The sequence below is a fragment of the Electrophorus electricus genome, chromosome 17 (assembly GCF_013358815.1).
Source record: "Electrophorus electricus isolate fEleEle1 chromosome 17, fEleEle1.pri, whole genome shotgun sequence".
NCBI classification, from domain to species: Eukaryota; Metazoa; Chordata; class Actinopteri; order Gymnotiformes; family Gymnotidae; genus Electrophorus; species Electrophorus electricus.
In genome coordinates this window covers 15,332,331-15,352,443 of record NC_049551.1, presented here as the reverse complement: position 1 = coordinate 15,352,443, position 20,113 = coordinate 15,332,331, and the positions used below count along the sequence as shown (strand labels likewise).

General features: G+C 46.7%; 4 protein-coding genes across 6 annotated transcripts in view; all 4 read right to left on the bottom strand.

Moving 5' to 3' along the window:
* Window positions 1–1,850: 1,850 nt before the first annotated feature.
* On the bottom strand, window positions 1,851–3,911 carry dhrs13a.2 (dehydrogenase/reductase (SDR family) member 13a, tandem duplicate 2). The gene is made up of 5 exons (XM_027003450.2): window positions 3,659–3,911; window positions 3,221–3,339; window positions 2,943–3,066; window positions 2,522–2,848; window positions 1,851–2,351 (listed from the first exon to the last, which is right to left on the bottom strand). The coding sequence occupies exons 1-5, from the start codon at window positions 3,783–3,785 to the stop codon at window positions 2,092–2,094; spliced, it is 957 nt and encodes a 318-aa protein (XP_026859251.1). The 5' UTR covers window positions 3,786–3,911; the 3' UTR covers window positions 1,851–2,091.
* A 91-nt stretch (window positions 3,912–4,002) lies between these two features.
* dhrs13a.1 (dehydrogenase/reductase (SDR family) member 13a, tandem duplicate 1) lies at window positions 4,003–6,878 on the bottom strand. Of its 2 annotated transcripts, none has more exons than XM_027003448.2 (5): window positions 6,459–6,878; window positions 6,002–6,120; window positions 5,758–5,881; window positions 5,324–5,650; window positions 4,003–5,212 (listed from the first exon to the last, which is right to left on the bottom strand). In XM_027003448.2, the coding sequence occupies exons 1-5, from the start codon at window positions 6,703–6,705 to the stop codon at window positions 4,953–4,955; spliced, it is 1,077 nt and encodes a 358-aa protein (XP_026859249.1). In that variant the 5' UTR covers window positions 6,706–6,878; the 3' UTR covers window positions 4,003–4,952. The 2 variants fall into 2 exon arrangements, with proteins under 2 accessions (XP_026859249.1, XP_026859250.1); XM_027003449.2 differs by having other exon boundaries at window positions 6,612–6,878.
* Window positions 6,879–6,957: 79 nt separating this feature from the next.
* phf12a (PHD finger protein 12a) lies at window positions 6,958–17,287 on the bottom strand. Its single transcript, XM_035535366.1, has 15 exons — window positions 16,379–17,287; window positions 15,526–15,707; window positions 13,395–13,467; window positions 12,807–13,224; window positions 12,553–12,673; window positions 11,074–11,206; window positions 10,764–10,928; window positions 10,529–10,672; window positions 9,788–10,433; window positions 9,583–9,687; window positions 9,348–9,503; window positions 9,026–9,124; window positions 8,856–8,938; window positions 8,533–8,671; window positions 6,958–8,160 (listed from the first exon to the last, which is right to left on the bottom strand). Exons 1-15 carry the CDS (start codon window positions 16,442–16,444, stop codon window positions 7,787–7,789), a joined length of 2,904 nt encoding a protein of 967 aa, XP_035391259.1. The 5' UTR covers window positions 16,445–17,287; the 3' UTR covers window positions 6,958–7,786.
* Window positions 17,288–17,649: 362 nt separating this feature from the next.
* Window positions 17,650–20,113, bottom strand: part of sez6a (seizure related 6 homolog a) — a 92,091-nt gene continuing 89,627 nt past the window's right edge. The window contains exons 16-18 of one of the 2 annotated variants that reach the window (XM_035535900.1): window positions 19,951–20,050; window positions 19,010–19,089; window positions 17,650–18,166 (exon numbers count right to left, since the gene is read on the bottom strand). In XM_035535900.1, coding sequence (XP_035391793.1) covers window positions 19,063–19,089; window positions 19,951–20,050 — 127 coding nt within the window. In that variant the 3' untranslated portion in view covers window positions 17,650–18,166; window positions 19,010–19,062. The other variant, XM_035535899.1, reaches the window with a different exon arrangement.

Here is a 20,113-nt window from a genome sequence, read left to right as displayed (position 1 = left end):
TTTCAATCGTTTTTATATGTAACTGTCGCCTTTTTCCTCTTTCAATCCATGTTCTTTAAACTAGTTTACACATGTTTCGTGGCTTGCTTTTTCCATTAATTGCATTTTTAGAAAGATTATAATTGTGCTGAAATAATAGGTAGATGAACCTTAAAACCTTATTGTTCGTGCCTTTGAAATCTGTTGCATGTTGTGAAATTTCGTATAGGAGTTTACAGTGTATTTATCTTCCAGTCTTGTGGTGCTTTTTCTGTAAGACGTCTCATCGGTTCTTAAATAATGTTGAATATCTTGTTTGACTGAAATTTTTCTTAGCGTTGTTTGCAAGCTGCTAAGAGCACAAAACCCAACACTGTTTGCTTAGCAACAGGATTTTTAAAAAAAATAAAATAAATAAAATTTACATTTATCATGTGAATGATAAATAATAAACATTTTAAAATGCTTTAAGAATTATACCTGCCTCACTTACTCAAAACAAACACAAAAAACAAGTGTGGGGGCCTGCAGTAGCAATATTTTCCAGTGCATAATAATAATATCCCTGCTATGAGAAACTCACCATTAATGACAGTGGTACAGGGTGGCTGACGAATTGTGCACAGCAACAGGTCGCTCACGGAATGTGTTTATGCACCTGCAAAGTGTCCGGCGTGTGCGTGAGCAATGGCTGTTTCTCACGTAATAGACAGCATTTTTAGTGCACACGTTGTAACTGCAGCTTAAACTGTCATTCTGATACATACTTAAGTGACATGAGTTGACCGGGTCATCGGCCCTTTTACTGCCACGACGCGGCGACGTGCTGATCGGTGTTTTCTCCCGCTAAAAGGCTCGTTGGAGATATGGCGCTCCGGGCTATATCTGAATGATGGCCTGAATGATGATCCGAAAGCCAAGATAAGGTCGCAAGGTTTCCGAAAGAATTCCGTCCATTTCCAAGCTTCTAAACTTGGATGCAGACTACCAAATGTACTACTTAAAGGTGACTGAGTGTAATTCTGTTCATTAAAAAATGATTTAATGAATTAGTAAACCTGCTATTTAAGATGATAGTTAAAATAAGATAAAACGATTGTCTGGCACCATCGTGATTAGGATGACAGTCTGCCACACGTTTTCTGTGTTGCTCATCGGGCCACAATGCGACAGTTTTGTCGCTAATCTTGACGGAAATCTTTTCAGACGCTCCATAGTTCACTCTACCCATACAGGTAAACATTCGGCACCTTGCACAAAGAGCGTGAACGGGTGTGCTTATTTAACATTCTGAAGTATTTTGCAACCTATATTCAAGTATATCTATGACTAAACAAATCTTTTTACCAGTAGCGTAGTCATATACATTAACTTGTTAGCTATTGCATTTCCCCCACCTGCACGTTAGTCGTATTTCTCACGTTCAAGCTTTATAGTTTAATTTTAGTCCAAAGGCGAGATGAATAGCACGTAAACAAAGAACCGATGTACTTGATAACTCCTACTCAAGCTGAGTTTTTGTTGTGTACTTGTCAATATTTCAGTAATATGAATTTATGATCTTAAAGTATTTCTGTATATGTATATATATATATATATATATATAATTCCCAGGTTTCCACAGTATGATACATTAAGGTAACTTGATGTTCTTAAGAGTGCTATGTAGGGTTTCTAAGGTCACAGTTGGAACGCCAACTCTAACCCTGGGAACATTTCAGTGAGGCAGACATTCCTGTAAGTATACAACTGTTTCCAAAATTATTCCACACGGGGCCCTTGGTACATAGAGCATAAAACTTTGTTTCAAGAATTAGACACAACAATGGAGCGTTCATAATGCATACATTTTATTACAATAGTTCAAAAAATAAAATTTCTGTATCTGAAAAACAATATGAACAATAAGACTGGATAAACTGTGCATTTAACAATGTACAGTTTTTCTCCACAATGAATTTCATGTCAAAGACATCATCCATCACATTCATAAAAATAGCACTAAGTCTTCTATTATCAAACACTAACTTCCAACACTGATTCAAATCAAATCGCCAACACCTGAGCGACCGCGTATTGGTTCATTCCTGACGCTAGACAGTTCTTCTAGGTTTAGGAGAGACCACATAATCTCTTGCTAACTTCCCAGAGCTTCTTGGCAACTGCATCGTCTCTGGCTTTAGCGCTGACGTCCTGAACAGCACAGCAAGAGAAGTACCGCCCACTGAGTGCTTCGATGCCCTCCTGAAGGGCACAGTGGAGAGTTGTCTGGGCGCCAGTCTGCGGGTCCAGGAAGAGGAGCCAGGCAACAGGTTCGATGAACACCTTTTGCCAGAGACTGACGTGACGGGAGAGCTCCGTTTTCACAATACCTGAGGGATGACAGACAGGTAAACCTACACTAAAGTTATTGCGTTATCACTGTGTTCATTCAACATTCACACAAACATCTCTGAGCTCTCAGAAAGCATTTGTTAAAAACGAAAACCACAAGAACAAAGGAGGAAACGCGATCATCGAAACAGGCGGCCATTTTACCTACCAGGATGAACACTGTAGCAGGTGACATTGGTACCCTTCAACCTCTTGGCCAGCTCGTGTGTGAATAGAACATTACAGAGCTTGCTGTTGCAGTAAGCCTGGAAGAACTGCCAACTGTATCTCCCGCTGCCCAGGTCTTTGCTTGCGGCCAGGGTATCAAAGTCGATTTTACCCCAGCGATGTGCCAGGGATGACAGAGTGATGACCCGAGCTCCCGAGCGCTCTTTTAGTTTGTCCAGCAAGAGGTAAGTAAGCAAGAAATGCCCAAGATGATTGACACCAAACTCTATACCAAAACCATCTTCCGTTCGACCATCTGCTACAAGGCCTGGAGAAGAGAAAATAAAGAAGCATCTACTACAAGTTAAAAATAAAGTGTTTGATTTGTTGACGGAATAAATATTTATGAAGGTTGTCTTCACCTGCATTGTTAATGAGAAGATCCAGGTTAGATTCTGTTTTTAGGATGGTCTCCGCGAAAGAACGTACAGATTTCAGACTGCTCAGGTCGAGATGCACATACACCACATCCGTACTGCCCGTCACCTGATTTGGGGGGGGGGGGGGGGGGGAAACCCAAACACACATGCAACAACATTTTTTAAATACATCTTTGTTACTTCCTCTTTAATGGACTGTGAACCTCCTCATGACAATTAACGTGAAGTTAAAATATACAAATGAAATTAGAGTCTCTTACTTTCTCAATGTCACGGATGGCAGTCTCAGCTTTCCTTTGGTTCCTGCAAGCCAAGATAACTCTTGCTCCTCTACCAGCAAGGTCCATTGCTGTGGCTTTTCCAATGCCTGTATTCCCACCTGATGAACAGTTGGCCAAATCACACACTTTTCACATTTCTTTTGAATGTAGCCAGTATTGTTTTAAGAAAGAGAATATCTAGTTTCATACAAGATCTACATAGCTGGCTATTTTATAACTTTAATTTAAAAAAAAAAAAAAAAAGTCCATTACGCCCCAGGGCGGAACGACAGCAGAGCGACAGCGTCGCACCCGGAGCCATTATCGTTCTAGTTATCGTGAGTTTTAACGACAGTTTTGGACTAAACAATACTCTGTCGATGAGAATCGCTTCCACAGGGACGGCGTTCCAGAGAAGGCCATTTCTTTCAAACTTACCGGTAATTATTACTGTTTTTCCAGTCATTTCTGTCGTCCCTTTACATTTGGACTTCTTAAACAAGGTTTCCACGAGAGCGACGTAGACAATTCCGATCGCCACAAGACCAAACGCAAGATGCAACATTTTGCAAGCGGATGTGTTTCAGTTCTCCTGCGGGTGAAAGAGGTCTGTCCTGAAGCAGAGCCAGTGTGAGCCCTTTTGTACTGAGCTGCTATGACGAACCGAGGCCTGTCATACAGGTTTACCCCTTTCGACGCATGTGAACTATACAGTGGCCGAACCGGTTCGCTTTTTTCCCGTGTCAAGTGCAAATGAATGATTACGCGCGAGACAATGAATGTCGGCCTCTGCACATGTCAAACTTTATTTAAGAAAAAGATAGAAACTGAATACATTACTCAAGAAATGAAACCTAGAATCTTTTGCACTTCAGTTGTTACAAGAGTTGGTTAATCTGATTTAGCGGACTGCTCATATGTTTAGGTTGTAGTCACGTGCTTTCGAGCAGCTTGCATTCTTAATTGTTATAATCGTGTTTTATTTTTTGATCTGGAAATATAACAATAACATGAATGAATATATAGCATGAATGAATCCAGCTGAGTTTTGCCATTTCTCCTAAAATACGTGCAGTGTGGGATTATCTACCTTACCTAGGAATGAAAACAATTTAAATGAAGCTTCTGAATTCCTGCTGTACGTCACTTCTTTCCCACGTCAACGATGCTGCACAACACTACAGAGATTCATCAGCGTGCGTCCATCTCTGAAGGACATAACCTGTGGATTTCTTTACACATTATTTGGTCGCGTTTGTATAACAAGTTCCCCCTTTTTCAGATTAAAGTGAATAAGTATGGCAGACAGGCACAAAGACAATAATGGCCAATAAATGAAGTCAGAGTCCACGGCACTAAGCTATTGTCTTCTGTCAGTCTCAGAAGGATTTATGAAAAGACAAAATGGTGATCTGTTAGTATTTCGAGAGCACAGGTGCTTACTAGTTATTGTTACATTGCTCGTTGGGCAGGTTGGGTGTGGGGGGTCTCTGTTAGTGATCATGAGAGGCATTTCCAATCTACATGCCTCTCACTTACAAAGGGTTCTAGACACGTAGCCTCCAGCTACACCACACCTGCTTAACCCACCACAGCCTTTTCCTCCAGGTTCCTGGGCTGTTGCCAAACACCCTGCGCTAATATATTAGAACATGACGTTGGTAAAATAAAACTGAAACGAGCGCAGCTGAAATTAAACCTAACAAATCGATGCATGGCAGCACGTTTGACGTTAAGCAAGACCACTCAGCCTCTCACTGACTTCCCAAAGCTTCTTGGCGGTGGCGTCATCTCTGGCCTTGGCACGCACCTTCTGCACAGCGCACTTGGAGAAGTAACGTCCGCTTAAGTGTTCGATGCCCTCCTGGAGGGCACAGTAGAGAGTCGTCTGGACCCCCGACTCCACGTCCCGAAAGAACAGAGCCATGATGGGCGTCAAGACCATCTTCCACAACAGGTTCGCGTGCCGACCTATTTCCGTACGTATAGCTCCTGCAGAGAGATCATTACGCACAGAGGTTAATGTAAACCCCCCCCCCCCACTTTATTATTGGGTGAGGTGGGGGCATATCAGCTTTGGGGATGTTTGCGCGGCAGACAGACCTGGATGGAGACTGTAGCATGTTACGTTTGTGCCCTCGAGTCTCTTGGCCAGTTCGTGGGTGAACAGAATATTGCAGAGTTTACTGTGGGTGTATAGCCTGAGCAAGCTTAATGCGGAGTTTCCCCGGCCGAGGTCCTTGTGGGCGTTGATGCATTCGAAATCGATGTTCCCGATCTCATAACCCCGTGAGGAGACGGTCACCACTCTGCTGGGGGCACACGCCTTCAGTCGGTCCAGCAACAGAACAGTTAATAGGAAATGGCCAATATGATTGACTCCAAAGATCATTCCAAGACCATCCTTGGTCTTGCCGTCTATCACAACTCCTGTATTTGGACAAGCAGAAATAATAAAAACGAAATCATACATTTAAGACAAGCGCACATTAGGTCGTATTACATGATCATTAAGGCAGAGAAAAATGAGATTTCACCAGCGTTGTTGATGAGTATGTCCAGTCTGGGCTCGGTTTTGAGAAAGTTTTCAGCAAAAGAACGCACAGATTGTAGACTGGCGAGATCCAAGTGCATATATACGATCTCGTTGTTCCCACTTTGCTGTGAGATGACGAGAAACGGTCAATCTTTCAGTGGAGTTACGCCAGCACCTGCCCCCACTAATTAGCCTTTAAAGCTCCATCGGAGATCAGCATCGCCATTCTAACATTACGGCGTTACCTTTTTAATGTCGTTGGCTGCGCTTTCAGCTCGTTGCTTGTCTCTACAGGCCAGTATTATTCGTGCTCCTCTTTTGGCAAGGTCCAGTGCCGTGGCCCTGCCAATACCTGTGTTTGAACCTGAAAAAAACCCCCAGCGCATTCATTATTCATTACGTGCCGTTATGCAAATCAAAGGCCGCCACGCAAATGTGGGAATTCGTTACTAAACGTTATTTTTGTTGTAGTTTAAAGGGTCAGTGACCTGTACTGACTAATTTTTATGGGAATCAGAAGTTGGTTCGCGTTTTCAAGCAACGATTCATCGTCGAAGTAGGTTGCGTTGCGGGGCAGAAGTCATGCATTATGCAACAGACGGAGTCGCTGGTTTGGATGCGCAACCTGTTTTAACGAAGACTGGTCAAAAGATCCGCGTATAGAGGTGTAATATCGGGATGAAAAAAAACCACAGCACTTACCCGTTATGATAACCGTCTTCCCGTTTAATTTCACAGATCTTTTGAACCTTGGCATTTTCAAAACCGTTAACCACAAGACCGCGTAACCGATGCCCAGCAGAGCTGCGCTAATTATAAGAAAATCAAACATCATAGTTGAGTATCCGCACTTACGTCGTCTTAAATCGGAAACGTGCAACAGGGAAAACGTCCTATACTGCACGCTCTCAACTCTCTCCTGCGTCAGCTGGTTTTCATGAGTCTGCATATGAAGCGTAGGCCTAACGCCTGATGAGGAACGCGTAAACAACCGTAAGGGTGCAAACACCACAGACGTTTGCACTACCCTGCTCAAATAAAGTCCATGAATAAGTGTGCATACTCGGGGTGGGGGTTTGTGTGTGTGTGTGTATGTGAGGGAGCGAGAGATGCGTGCCGTTTCCTGCGCGCTGCCAACACAAAGGCAATCCTATAACCCCCCACCGCGTCGCTCCAAGTGCTTAGAAAAATATGCAACGGCTCAGTGTTTCTAAAGCATGTTATTTAAAATCTGTAGATATTTACATTGTTTGACAGACAGGAAACTGGTCAAAATTGTAATTACAGGGTACATGAAACTGTTCTGATGAAATCTCTTTGAAACAGACATATACATAATGACTACAGTATCGGAGAAAAGGAGGACGTAACACTTTGATAGCTACAGAACATCAAATATAAAAGCCAAAATGGTGTATATATACACACACGGAACCCAGCACTTCCCTCTCTGGGGTTTGAACAACGGATTCCTTTCATATCGATCTGATGTGTGGATATTTGTATATTCACACAGGTACATGGACAGATACATAGACATATATACAACGTGGACGCATCCAAACAGAGGGAGGCTACTGTCAAGGTAGCGAGAAGGAACACCGGAACGTTACTATACTCCAAATACAGTACACATTAAATAAAAATGAGTAAATAAAAAGTTTTAATTTTATGGGAAAAAAAAAGCATGTTTATATAAAAACTATCGGTACTGGCACAAAATAGAACGTGTTCTGCTTTCTTTACAAGTGGAAACTTCTTGCCTCCGCATTGGTTCTCAGAATATCAAGAACGCCCCAAATTCCCTTTTAAAAATGCAAACTCGAGGAACTCAACTTTTTGCATTTACATACACAAAGAAAAGGTTCTATGTGCAACTTGCCCACAAAATCAGATCCTCCGTAGAGAGGGGGAAAAAACAACCAAATACTTCACCTCATGCAAATGTATGAACAATTAAATAATTACAAAACAAGCGTACATTTTGTACAAGTCTGAGCTCTGGGAGGCGGGTTAGGAGTTGGAGGGGGCTAAGGAATGGGGTTGTAGTGCAGCAGTGGCACTTGGTGGATCTGGGAGATGGTCTTGGCCAGCGGCTCCCCCTGCTGGCCGGGCACGGGTACGTGGCTGCAGCCCACGGCGCCGGCGGCCTCTTCCTCTTTGGGCTGCCTGCTGGCGAACTCTGTGACGCTGAAGATGAACTGGAGGCAGCCCAGCTTGACGCAGCTGCCGTGGTGGAGGAGAGCCGTGCCTTCCCAGCCGGCTCCGCTGCCCCCGATCAGGCTCGAGCCGCTGGCCTTGCAGCCGCAGGGGCCGGCGGGCGGTTCGTCGGCCTGGCTGCTCATCACGCCGCCCCGGGGAAGGACGCTGCCCTCGTCCGGCTGCTTCCGCTTCTTACAGCGGCCTGAAGGAGAGGGGAGACAATAGTGGGGTTGGGTCTGATCCACAGAGGGCGGCGTCGGAACGAGCATAACGCTCCATGCCCTAGAGAGCTGGCACCCGTTTGCAGCCTTCAGTAGTGTCTGATTGACAGTCTGATACGAGTGTGTCTGATGTGAGAAAACCGCACAGGGTTTAGTACACGAACACAGCTGGGCAACCCGTGGCTTAGACAAAGGGCCCGGTAAGGAAAGCGGTGTCCTACTGACGTTTGTACCTTCCACTGTCATTAAATGTACCATTTTTCCAGTTACCATATTAAACTTGTTGGTTCTTGAAGAGCAGCGTAGCAGAATACAGCCACCAGACTGCACTGTGTGTGTGGCTCTGTACTCACGAATAATATTCTGCACTTTGGTCACCAGGCTGCTGGATGGGCGTGGCCCTGTCTTCTCGGAGAAGTCGCACGAGTACAGCACGTTGTCCACCGTCGTGCCATGCTCGCTGTAGTTCAGCAGCTCGTACTGTTTCGTGTTCTGAGAAGGCATGGGAAAAATGACACATCATTAAGCAACCTGGCGCAAAAAACACCCCTTACCTTCAAAATGCTGTGTTCGGAGTGAATTATGACGCCCAGGTTTGGGAGTTCAGAATGAATTATTACTCCCAGGCTCAGGCGTAATAACTGGGTTAGCTCAAAGGTCATCAGAAACGATTTACCTCGTCGTAAAAGATGCAAGCGTGTTTTCCCGATACGTAATTGCAATGGCCGTAATTGGTAAGGCACACGTCCATGTCAGCACCTGCAGAAGAAATGTCCGAAATCTGGTAAACACGATCCACAGCCTGTCCCCTCAAGCACGAGACGTTGTGGCAGGAGAACCACTCACCAGTTCCGATGTAAAGGCTTCTGTACGACATGCTGACTGCTGCCCCTTTCCCAGACAGGGGATAAAACGTAGCTCTGGCCTGGACGTCCTTGTTTTGTGCTGGAGAGGAAGAGAGGGGAGGTCCCGGTTAAGGCTTCTATCGTTACGTGGTACCCCTCGCACTGATTTAAAGTGCCTGCTAGCATCATACAGCTCAGCTTGGACCGTACCACGCAAGCTACCCTTTTCTGACTGTTAGCAGGCTGTAGTGTTTTAAAGACAAACCGGGGTGTGTGTGTGTTGGTGAGACACACGCATCATGGGGGGAGAGGATGCCTCGCACCTGCCATACGCTGGCTCTGGCGCACAAAGGAGGCAGCAGCAGGAGATGATGCCGCACCGCTGGGAGCGGGAGGAGCTTTGGGCTCAAACAGCTGCTGGATCCGCTGCCAGGCCAGGAGCTTGACGAACCTCTCGTCCAGGGCGTTGAGCTCGATCTCTGCGGGAGCAGCACAGGTGTGTGACCCAGACGAGGAGGGCTGATCGCAGCAGAAGTTGGTGCTGAGAGATGGACTCACCTCCAGACCCCTTCATCATAGCCTTCAGGCAGTTGGCGAGGTCTCCCAAGTTTAATAGCTCCGAGCCGGCACTCTGTGCTGCCGTGTCGCTGTTAAACTTTCCATCTGAGGAGTGATTACAAAAATTAGTTGGACCTCTCTCTCTCTCCCCCCAACTCGGTGCTCGGCAAGTGCCTCGTCATTTTAATGCAGTACCAGGACTTACCAGTGGAGAGTGCTGAAGATAACTGGCAGCTGATACTACTGTCCGGGGCCACTTGTGGAGATGTCATGGCGAGTGTCTCAGAGGCGTGAGACGATGTCAACCGTTTACCCATCAGAGACATTTGCCCCCCCTGTGAGCTCGGGGAAGTCCTTAGACCGTGAGCTGGAGGGGGGCTGGGTTCAGATTTAACACACACAGAGACCAAGGGCTCTGAGGTGGGACAGGACTTCAAAGTCGGGTCCTCAGTCTTAACGAGCGCAGGGCTGGTGTGATTGGCCAGTTCAGGGGACGCGGGCGTCACGTGTGGGCGGGGCGCGTCAGGGCTGAGTCCGGGGAGCTCGCCTAGCCTGTGCTGGGGGTCATCCAAGGCAGCAGGGCAGACCTGTCCACCGTTGGCGTGGGCCGATTTCACCATTGGGCCGTTGGCGGTCCCGCAGCTCCGGCAAGTCCTGTCCGTGCAGGCCGCGTGCCCCTCAACGGAGTTGACGCTGACCTCCGGCTTGCCGCACGTAAGGCAGCGAGGGCCGGGCTCGTCCGAGGCCGCGCTGGGCTTCACTTCCGCTCTCTCTGCCTGCGCAGACTCCCACTGCCTGGCAGACAGGTGCCTCATGATGCTGCACTGCAGCGAGACCACATCTCGGAGCCACTGCCAGGGGGTCAAGTGGAGGAAGTGGTTCAAATGTGAACCAGCACAAAAATGAATACAGTACGAAGGCTGGAGCTGCGCTGCGCCATACACACCTGGTGCTGCTCATCGGCGCTGGTATAATGCTGAGTGGCAGAAGCGTCCAGAACGCCTGAGCAGATTAGCTCGCCGTCCCGGATTCTGGCAGGGGGGATCATCACAGGTGGGTTCTGGTACTGCGATTTGATGGCGTCTGGGACCTGTGGGCAGAGCCGATGGCGTTACCAATCCCAAACGGGTCTGAACAGCACAATGCGAGACCTGGTTCACATGTCACAACCGAGGTCTGACCTTCAAGGCTTTCTTGCTACGACTGTGCAATGCTCGCCGTGTAGGCGGGTGCTGCCGGTGTATTCGCTGCAGGAAGTCCACTTTGACGGCATGCTGGGATATGCGGTCCTGAAACTGGTCAAACAGCTGGCAGCGGTTGCTCAGTGTCAGGCTTCTCTGATTCAGCTGGAACAGGCAAGATGACAAATTACATCAATAAACAATGCTTAAAACTTCTCCTACATAGTTAATGTGTTAAATCTCATTCATGATGATTTATAATTAACTAAATTATTATTAAATGGACAATGTGGGACAAGGTGCCGCCTACCACCAAGTGTTCAATGTGATTGGGGCACATCCACCGGCCCGCGGGCATGGCAGTGAGCGGCGGGTCCAGGCAGTCCATGTGGAACAGCAGCGGGCAGTAATCGCACTGGATCAGCGGCGCCATCCTGCAGCTCCTACAACGAGGCGCGGCCCACAGAGATCAACTGTTCTGTTACACGTACATACTGCCACGGTCCTAAGAGATCTCTGCAAACTGCCTGCGTAGGGTCCTCATGGAAATTCAGACAGCCTAATCTAGTGCTACCTCTCAGCCTGGGCGGCACGGGTCCTGCCCTCTGGGGCAACCCGGGAGAACTGCCTGACAAAAAACAACAACAAAAAAAACCACAAAGCAGCCCTCCATCCACCCAGAATGTGATCTATCTCCACTTTAAGGCAGGCGGTTTTACAGGCAGCGACGGTTACTCCAACCACAAGCAATCTAGGACATTGTCACTTTCTCAAGAGCAATCAACAAAAAAATGCTACAATTACTCAACAGAAATAAGCACGGGGTTGAAACGTAAAACACCATACTGTGCAATTTCTGCAAACACAGAGAGAACCTCATTAGTACGATATTTTTCACACGTTAACGACACTGAGGCAGCAGTCACCACAAAAACAAACAAAAAGCACACGCACAAACTCGAACCGTCAAAATGGGTCAAAAATAACATTTGATTATTCCTTTTAAAAACACAGGTTCAAAGCGTATGAATATGCATTTTTACTCATTATGGCCATAAGTGTGCAAACCAATGTAGCGACAAACAACTACTTGTATAAGTCTATTTATTTTAACACAAATCTGTCTTAACATAAAACATGAAATACTCAAACCATTGGGGACTTGCTGTGCATGAAGCTTCTGTCTTTAGCCTTGAATAACTATTTGCTCATTGCTGTAGCCTACAGTTGAGTATTTTTGCACACAGCTCCAAAAAACGTTTGGCAAAGATGTTTTACCCTTAGAGATTTACAATAAAATGTTATTAAAAATGGAAAAGTAGGCTACTGATATTCTTGACGCAAGAATTCCCCAAACTCTAGCAAGCACAAAAAAAAAAGGCTAGCACACACCAGGCCACATTGTCGGGTGCACATTTTCAACATGTGGCTTGCTAGTGCTGGAAGGTTAACGAACTTAAATACAACCGCCTACTGACCAAAATGGCAAAATCACCCTCTCTGCGGCTGAGTGAACTCTCTGCCGTTGTTACCACGTGGTTGTTTTTGTGTTGTGCTTGACCAACATTTCATTGTCAATCAGTGAAAGTGATGTCATGTGTCTCCGTTAGCAGCCGAGACCCACGCGAGAACTTGGGACACTCAGGAGTGCTGCTTTTTCTCTCACAATCAAATATTACATTTTACAAACGGAATATCTGGGTTTTCAAACAACTCGATTATATAATCAAATTTAGAAAACAGCAGTAGTTCTAATTAGTCACTGCAGGGCGGTCCGACAGGGCGTTACCTGCTGCAGGCGTAACACACTTTGACGGGCAGTGGGACCAGCCCGTAGTGGTCCAGCTCGTGCTGAGGCCGTTTGACATTCTTCCCAGTCATCTCTTCTTTCCTCCTCTTCTTGCTGGTTCCTGAAGAACGAGAAGAAGGCCCGTGAGATGCGTGTCGGAGAGGCCGAAAAGCGACCGCTGCATAGCTGTGAAGTCCTGGCTGTCCTAACCCTCCCCCCCCGAACCCTGTTGAAGAAGAGTGCGGCAAATCTACCTGGAAGTGCGGTAGTGCAGGTGAGGTCGTTGGGGAGCTGGAACTGCGTGGGGTTCCTCTGCATGGCGGCGGCGATCAGCAGGTCGAAGGGCCTTTTTAGGGTGGCAGGCGCGCCTGCACTCTCGGGCTCCGAGCCCTGGGCCTCGTCCTCCACGTCAAGCAGGTCCTCCTCCATGTCGTTCTGCTCTGAGAGCGTGGGCGTGTCCGTCGAGGAAGCGTTGGAGGTGGGGGTGGCCGGCCGGCTGCTGGGCCGCCGTTCTAGGAGCCGGACCTGGGCCACGGCCGCACGGAGGCCCGTGCCTCCCACGGCCACGGCGGGGTCCAGCCGGAGGGTCCCCAGGTCCAGCTCGGTGGCCGGGGACGGCGCCTGCTTCGCCAGCATGAGGCCGTTGATCTGCTCTTTCTTCTGTTCTCGTTTCTGCACAACATGGTGGAAGACCACTACTCAGAACACTCAGTACTGCACACGAACGAGATCACATACGCCACTTATCACAGGTGCTATAGCAGGCGTCGTTCTACGTTACTTTTCCTATGGGTTAGGAACACAAGCCATGCTCCTCCTCCACCCCCACAACACCCCCTCACCTTCTTACGAACTGTACAGCGATGGCACATCCAGTCACCAGGGGGCAGCATTTCCCTGCTAAGCGGTGGGTTACTGGAAGAAAATTAGAAACAGAAAGGGGTAAAAAAAATAAAAAATTAAAAACCCACACACAACAAAAACAAGTAAGCAACCATGAAGACAGCGCCCTTAAACTGATTCAGGACAACAGTTTAAACAGACATTTACAGAGATAAAATACCCAAAACCATGTTACTACAGATCACTTTGCAACATTAGATTGAGGATTCCATATGCAGTGCTCATGACTTTTTCCCCCACCAAGCCCAAAAGGCCAGTCAGCAAATCAGCCAAACAAAACCTTTATAGACATGTTACTTGAGGGTTTTTTTTTTTTATACAGAAAAGGCTGCATCATCTTAACCACATGAAATGAACACCGCCTGGTTTATGTTGCCCAACGTAGCTGGTTTGTGTTCCTTCTGGCAGCGTGCACACAGACGTGCACACGTGCACAGATTGCAAACAGACAAAAACGTTGGTTTAGCGAAAACGATCTCTCACTTCCCATTCTTCCAAGGGTAAACAAACACTCAGCTCTGTGTATACCGGAAAACCAGAGGGACTCTCCAAGAAAGGGGCCTCTGTCTGTTAATCCTCAACCCATATGTGGCATCCCATGCACACAGCTTTCCAACACTCATCCGAGCTCTTAAGCGTCCACTTTTGTGGCATGAGACACTGAAGACCATAATCAATGAGAAAGGTTCAGTGGTCGCAGTTTCTCTTCTGGGTTTAACCCAATCTTCACACCATCCATCCCCTTGGGATTTAGGACAACAATTTGCCTCATAAAACCACAAACGCACAGGTAGACGTGTTAAGACCAACTAATCTCCCTGGGGTTTGTTTGATGTCCTTCACTGTCAACTTTTGATTTTATGAGCGCCATCTTTGACGCGCGGCACACTAGAAATGACCCACCTCTAAGCTGAAAGCTGCGGTTCTCTAATGGGCACTTCTCGGCTCACGCTAATTCAAATGAGCAGGCGCCCTGCACCGAAGGTCAATTCCATCCACACTAGGGCTATTTGAATGTGGCGACGGCCCAGAGCTGAGCTTGATGAAAAGCAGGTGAGACTGTGGGCAGTCTCGGGCACGTCCAGGCACCGGGCCAAGGGCCTCGGAGCACAGTGCACGCTGGATAGGTCCGGTGTCGTGTGGGTCTCCAAACTCACGTGGATTCATTTACTCTTGCAGCAGTGCCACAGCAAACAACAACAACAAGCAAGCAGAGCAAAGAATGAATCCAAGCATTTCAGAACGGTACGCAACATTAGCCGTGGTAATAAATCTAAGCAGTACACGGAGCTGCAAGGCAACGACACAGAACTGCTCTGAGAGGCTGCTTAGTGCTTTTTAAAGAGCTTTTGGCTGCGTTTCTAATAAGTTAATCATGGCATGTCTTTTTATTTCCCTATTATTCTGTCGGCCTGGCATTTCTATAATGCATTCTACAGCTAGAACATTCAGTTGCCCTGCATGCATGGATCACGTTTATTTATGAAGGCCTGTGACCCCAACCCTGAGGCGCAGAGACATACACGCCTTCGAAGACATAGAAATCCACTTCATTTACTAACACGAGAGAGCCTGCTCATCGTAACCCTGGCAGCAGCTATTACGCTGCCGAAATAAGTTACTGAAATCTCACTTTAGGACAATACCAACCACAATCGAGAGCTGTCAGTTCTAGAGAACAGAGGGGTGCGATAGTGGGTGCTTCACGTTACAACTTGCTCAACATCAGCGCCTTTACCAGAACTAAACAACTAGTTCTTCTCTCCCTGGCCTGGACAAAAACCAGACTTACTCCGGTTATAATTGGGCAATTTTTTTTAACAACATGTTTAACAAGGGAAGACAATAAACAAACAGTTTACATTCGGAAAGTGACAACTCAAAGGGCACAGTTTGGTCACTTGATTTCACATTCTGTTACATGCACAGGGAAAAGCCCGATGTGCACAAGTCAGGGTTATTTTTGACAAACACAGACGTAAACCCTTCCACCTCATGAGGTGCAACCCAGAACGTGATCCCTCTCCACTTTCAGGGAGTTCCTGCCGAGGATCCCCACAAGCTGCCTACCAGCACTGCAGGTGGAAGGCGGCGGGGCAGTGGTCACAGCACAGGAGGTCCCCCCCTTCACGGCAGCTGTCGCAGGTGTCGTGGTTGGTCGCTCGGCCCGTTCTCCTGGTGCTGCGGTCCAGTTTTCTCCTACTCTTCTCTCCATCCTCCGACTTCGGGGGTGCGAGCAAAGTTTGAATTTGCTGAAACACAGAAGAGGACCGTCTTAAAAAAAAAATTGTGAATCACCTGTCTAGCGAGAGGAGACCCAGCAGCTTTCCTGCGAGAGGAGCAAGCCTGCCAGCGAGCCAATTCTGATTTTTAAAAATAAATAAATAAATAATAATAAAAAAGCCTTTATGCACAAACGTGTCGCTTACGGCTCTGTATTTTACACTCACTTCGCGATGAGAGGAATACCTGGCGAACTGCTGTGATATTTAAGAGAAACATCATGCTAGCTAGCAAAAAAAAGAAAAAGAAAAAAACATATGGCGTCCACCCTCCTTGGCTTGACTCGAGACGTGTCAGCCATTGTTGGGCCCAGAAAGACTAGCAGGCTAGCTAGCTGAAGTAAAATCACATTAGCGCTCACTGCGAGTGACACATGGCCCGAGGTTTGATTTGGGCTCTTTTTTAAAACCGTCAAAACAAACAAAGTGTACAGGCTGGCGAGATATTTGCACGCCAAGCCAGCCAGCTAAAAGAATAGCTACGCTAGGTTATCGATAGCCAATTAGCCTGCTAGCTAGCTAGCCTGGTTTGCCTACAGTTAGCTTCGGTCGCTAAACAAAATCTCCATCAGCCGGTAAAATCGTCGACTTGACTAAATAAAGATCACCGTCACTTCGGGTTTCTAGTCGTCGTCGCTTACCTCCATCAGACCACCGGAGGTATCCAGATCGTACACAATCGTCGGGGTCTCCATTTTACCCCACATTCACACTGCCGAGTGTTAGCAGTCAGTTCAGTCCGCTTAGCTGCGGAGCTTTGCCCGTAACCTTTCCAAACCAATAACGTCCAAATCTTTCAGCCCGAGAAGAGCCTTCCTCTCAGAGAAAGGTGTTGGACCGGTGACCGCTCATCGCGGGTCGTTATGAACAGAGATAATCCTCTAAAGTCGCGTCGATGCCAGTGTTGTGCTAGGCAACCGTTTAGCCAGTTAGGTGGAGAGCTAACAGTCTTTCACCATCCAAAATGAAACAACCAAAAAAATCAACCGCGTATTTTCAAAAGGAGCAATTTCAAAGTCAAGCGGACGCGTATTTTCCAGAGCAACAACAAAAAACGGCACCGGTGTCAGCGAGCAGGAGAAACGAAGAGAAAAGCGGTGAGGGGCCTAGCTGAGGCCTAGCCTGCGTGTTGCCTGTTCCTCCTGCCCGCGATGGCAGCTCGCAAAGACGCGGGACAAAGACGCCAGACCGCCCTCTTCCATGGCGCGGGGACACGAAACCTCTGCGGCACCGAGAAGCTCCCGGGGAACAGACCGAAGCTGTGAGACCGAAGCCGTTCAGACTGTGAAAGCGTCGGAGATAATAACGGCGATGGTAGTTGTTGTGATGGAGCAGCTCTGCGCGTCCAGCGACACTCGCCACATCCTCCGCACACTTGGCGCAAACCTGCGCACGACGGTGTCTGCGCATGCGCAGCGCGGCCGACCTCGGAGCCATCTTGGAAGAGGTTCGTCGGTTTGTGAGGCGTTTTCCATGTCCGGTTATATTTTTACTTTTGTTGTAAATATATAAACAGTGCGGGCAGTGGTTGTTCAGTATCTATGTCAGCTTTTCTTCTGCCAGATATCTAATTCCTTCCCAGGTTCACGGTGCCCGTCGTGGCATTGTGCGTTTGCGCCGTTACACTGATCTCTGATTGGCCAGTTCAACTGACACGGACCTCATACACCAATCACACGCTTCACAGATAAGCTACAGGTCACTTGGTTTAATTGCTTTTAAGCACTTTTAAAATCCACTTGCACTTGACAAGAATAACCTTTGATCAAATTCTGATTGTTGCAATGGGTCTGTGGCCTATCAATAAGGAGTCTTATACCTATCAGGAAGTAGTAGACTTTATCCACTAGTAAGTGAAATGTATTTATCAAAGGTGTACTCATCTTTTCTCAAAGTAGACAAAAAAAAAACATTTTAGATTTTGTATAGTCAGTTTATTTACCAAGTCTTTAAGAAATAAAACCCCCATGCAGACATTCAGTGGTTTCCATGTAATAAACAGACTGAATAATGATGGTCTTAGTGTCACTGTGGCGTAGTTAGATAATATGGGACAGTCATTCTCAAGCATGTCCTGTCTTATGGATACAGACTTTTGGATACAGACTTTTCCACCTGGGAACTGAAGAATCCCAAATGGAAAAAAAAAAAAAATCCTCTTGCTATTGTTCTTATTTTCATACACACGTATCGTGGGTCATTGCTGCCGAAGCGCTACAAAAATAACATCATATTGTCCACCGCTTTTCCAGTGTTGGCAGAGGTCCTCTGGAGAAAAATATACTGTACAAGGACTCCGTGAAAGGCAGAGACGGAGTAGAAGGGTTGCCAGGAAAGGAGCAAGAACTGTCATGGGAGAGGAGAGGTGCCAGACGTAGGACTCCACTGATGACCAGGCCCGAAACAGACATCTCACAGTCTCTTGTCTCCTGCAATGATAAGAATATTTATCAAGGACCTTTTTGAGCAGCAGTGTGTGTTATATACCCATGCAGAACGCAAGTGTGCCGCAGAACTGGCTGGAGTGTGAATGCATGGTCTGAGTGAGGCCCATATAAATGTTATTAGTCAAGCTGTACAATTGATACATTTAAATTTTGGTCCGATCTGCTTCAGTGAGTTTAGCTTCCACACGCTACACCTACTGGCCTAGATCAGTGTGTTTTGATACACTTTTAAATGGTACAGTAAATGCAATTCTTTGCCCGGGCTATAATAAAGAGTCACATGTTCAATGTATGAAGAAATGATTTCCAGAAATATCACCGTTATCGCCATGAAACCAAAAGTACACAGAAGTGCTTTTACCATAAAGAAATAAAAACAATAAAGAATAAGTATTATATACAGTTAATTAATGTATAGTATAAACCCATATATAATGGTTTAATCCGACAGAGTGGGATTTGAAAGCGAGCATTTGACTAACACAGTGCACAGTGTGGATCAAACGAAAACATTGATCTGAATGGCATGTTATAGCTTGAGCCTTCCAAAGAGACCTGAGAAAAACCAGATTAAATCGCATCAGTATTTATAATTGTTCTATGATTACAACTTTAAATATAAAGATGGTGTCATTTTTCTATGAGTGTTTTTGGTTCAGCGTTAAAATACAGCTCGACCACGTCATGTGATGCATCGCACAAGCCTGACAGCAGGACGTCACGTTGTGGTTGGCGGTGATCAGATCAGACTGTAGATCAGACCGGGATTGTCCCCCCTGTGACGAGAGTCGAGAGAGAATGTGTGTCGCCTTCAGGACACCTCACCTCACTGCTCTTCTGATGGCGAGGTCACACCGGGGCAGCCCAACTCGGAGCTGTTAATTAGCGCGGAGAGCCAGCCGGGGCTGGGCGAGGGGGTGGCCAGCGAGGTCCGTGGTCGGAGCGCACAGATGCAGAAAGATTGAAACACATGGTGAGAACTCCCCAGTTACCATAGCGCAAGAGCTTCTGTCATTGTCTCTTGCTTTCAAGAGGACCTTCCCTCTTATTATGGGCAAAATAAATGCCAAATATATAAAACAGTGCAATAAGCAATTGTACAGCAAATATTTTGGTTTCAATAGACTTTCACTAATCTATTGATTTGTTAATACAATGATAATAAGTGATGATTTAAGCTCCATAAACATATTAACATATAGACAAAATATTCCATATCACACAGCTATGTTTGTAAAACCTCAAAGAATCAGAACACATGGAATAAATATGTGCGTATACACTCAATGATATGGTGAGGGTGTACATAATGAAATGTATTTGGATAATGGCAACATCTTGCGACAGTGAATATTACCACTGTGTGTCTGTGCATCCCAGCTTTGGCTTTCAGACAAAGAGCAGTGCAACATTCCATAAAAAACCAAAATATTTAAAGAGTTCGCTGAGGTAAATAAACTAGACGCTTTGCTCAAGCTATACATAGTGGCAGCTCTATCCAGTGTATCCCCGAGACCTGTCAGGCTTCAGTCTATATTGGACATTGAACATCTTTATCTGGTGCGTGTAGATGGAGCATCTTTAATTACCACCAGATTTATCGCAGTAGAGCCAGAGACTTCAGGTGAGAATGGAAGTGGTATGAAGAGTGCCCTCTGCTGGTGAGGAGATGGCAGGACAGCCGAGGAGGTGGATATGAATAGTCAGAAAAGGACGGCAGTGCTGTGGGAGTCCACGTCCCTCAGGTTCAGGATGTCCATACTTACTGCAGTCTCGTAGACGGGGTTGTCGAATGCAGACTCCTCCGTCATGTTGTCGTAACGCGGGGAGGCCGAGCGGCGTAAGCGGAAAGTCTTACCCTGGACTCTGGATAAATGATGCAGGAGAAGGCAAATGCTTACTGCGATTACACGCTCACTGACGGATACC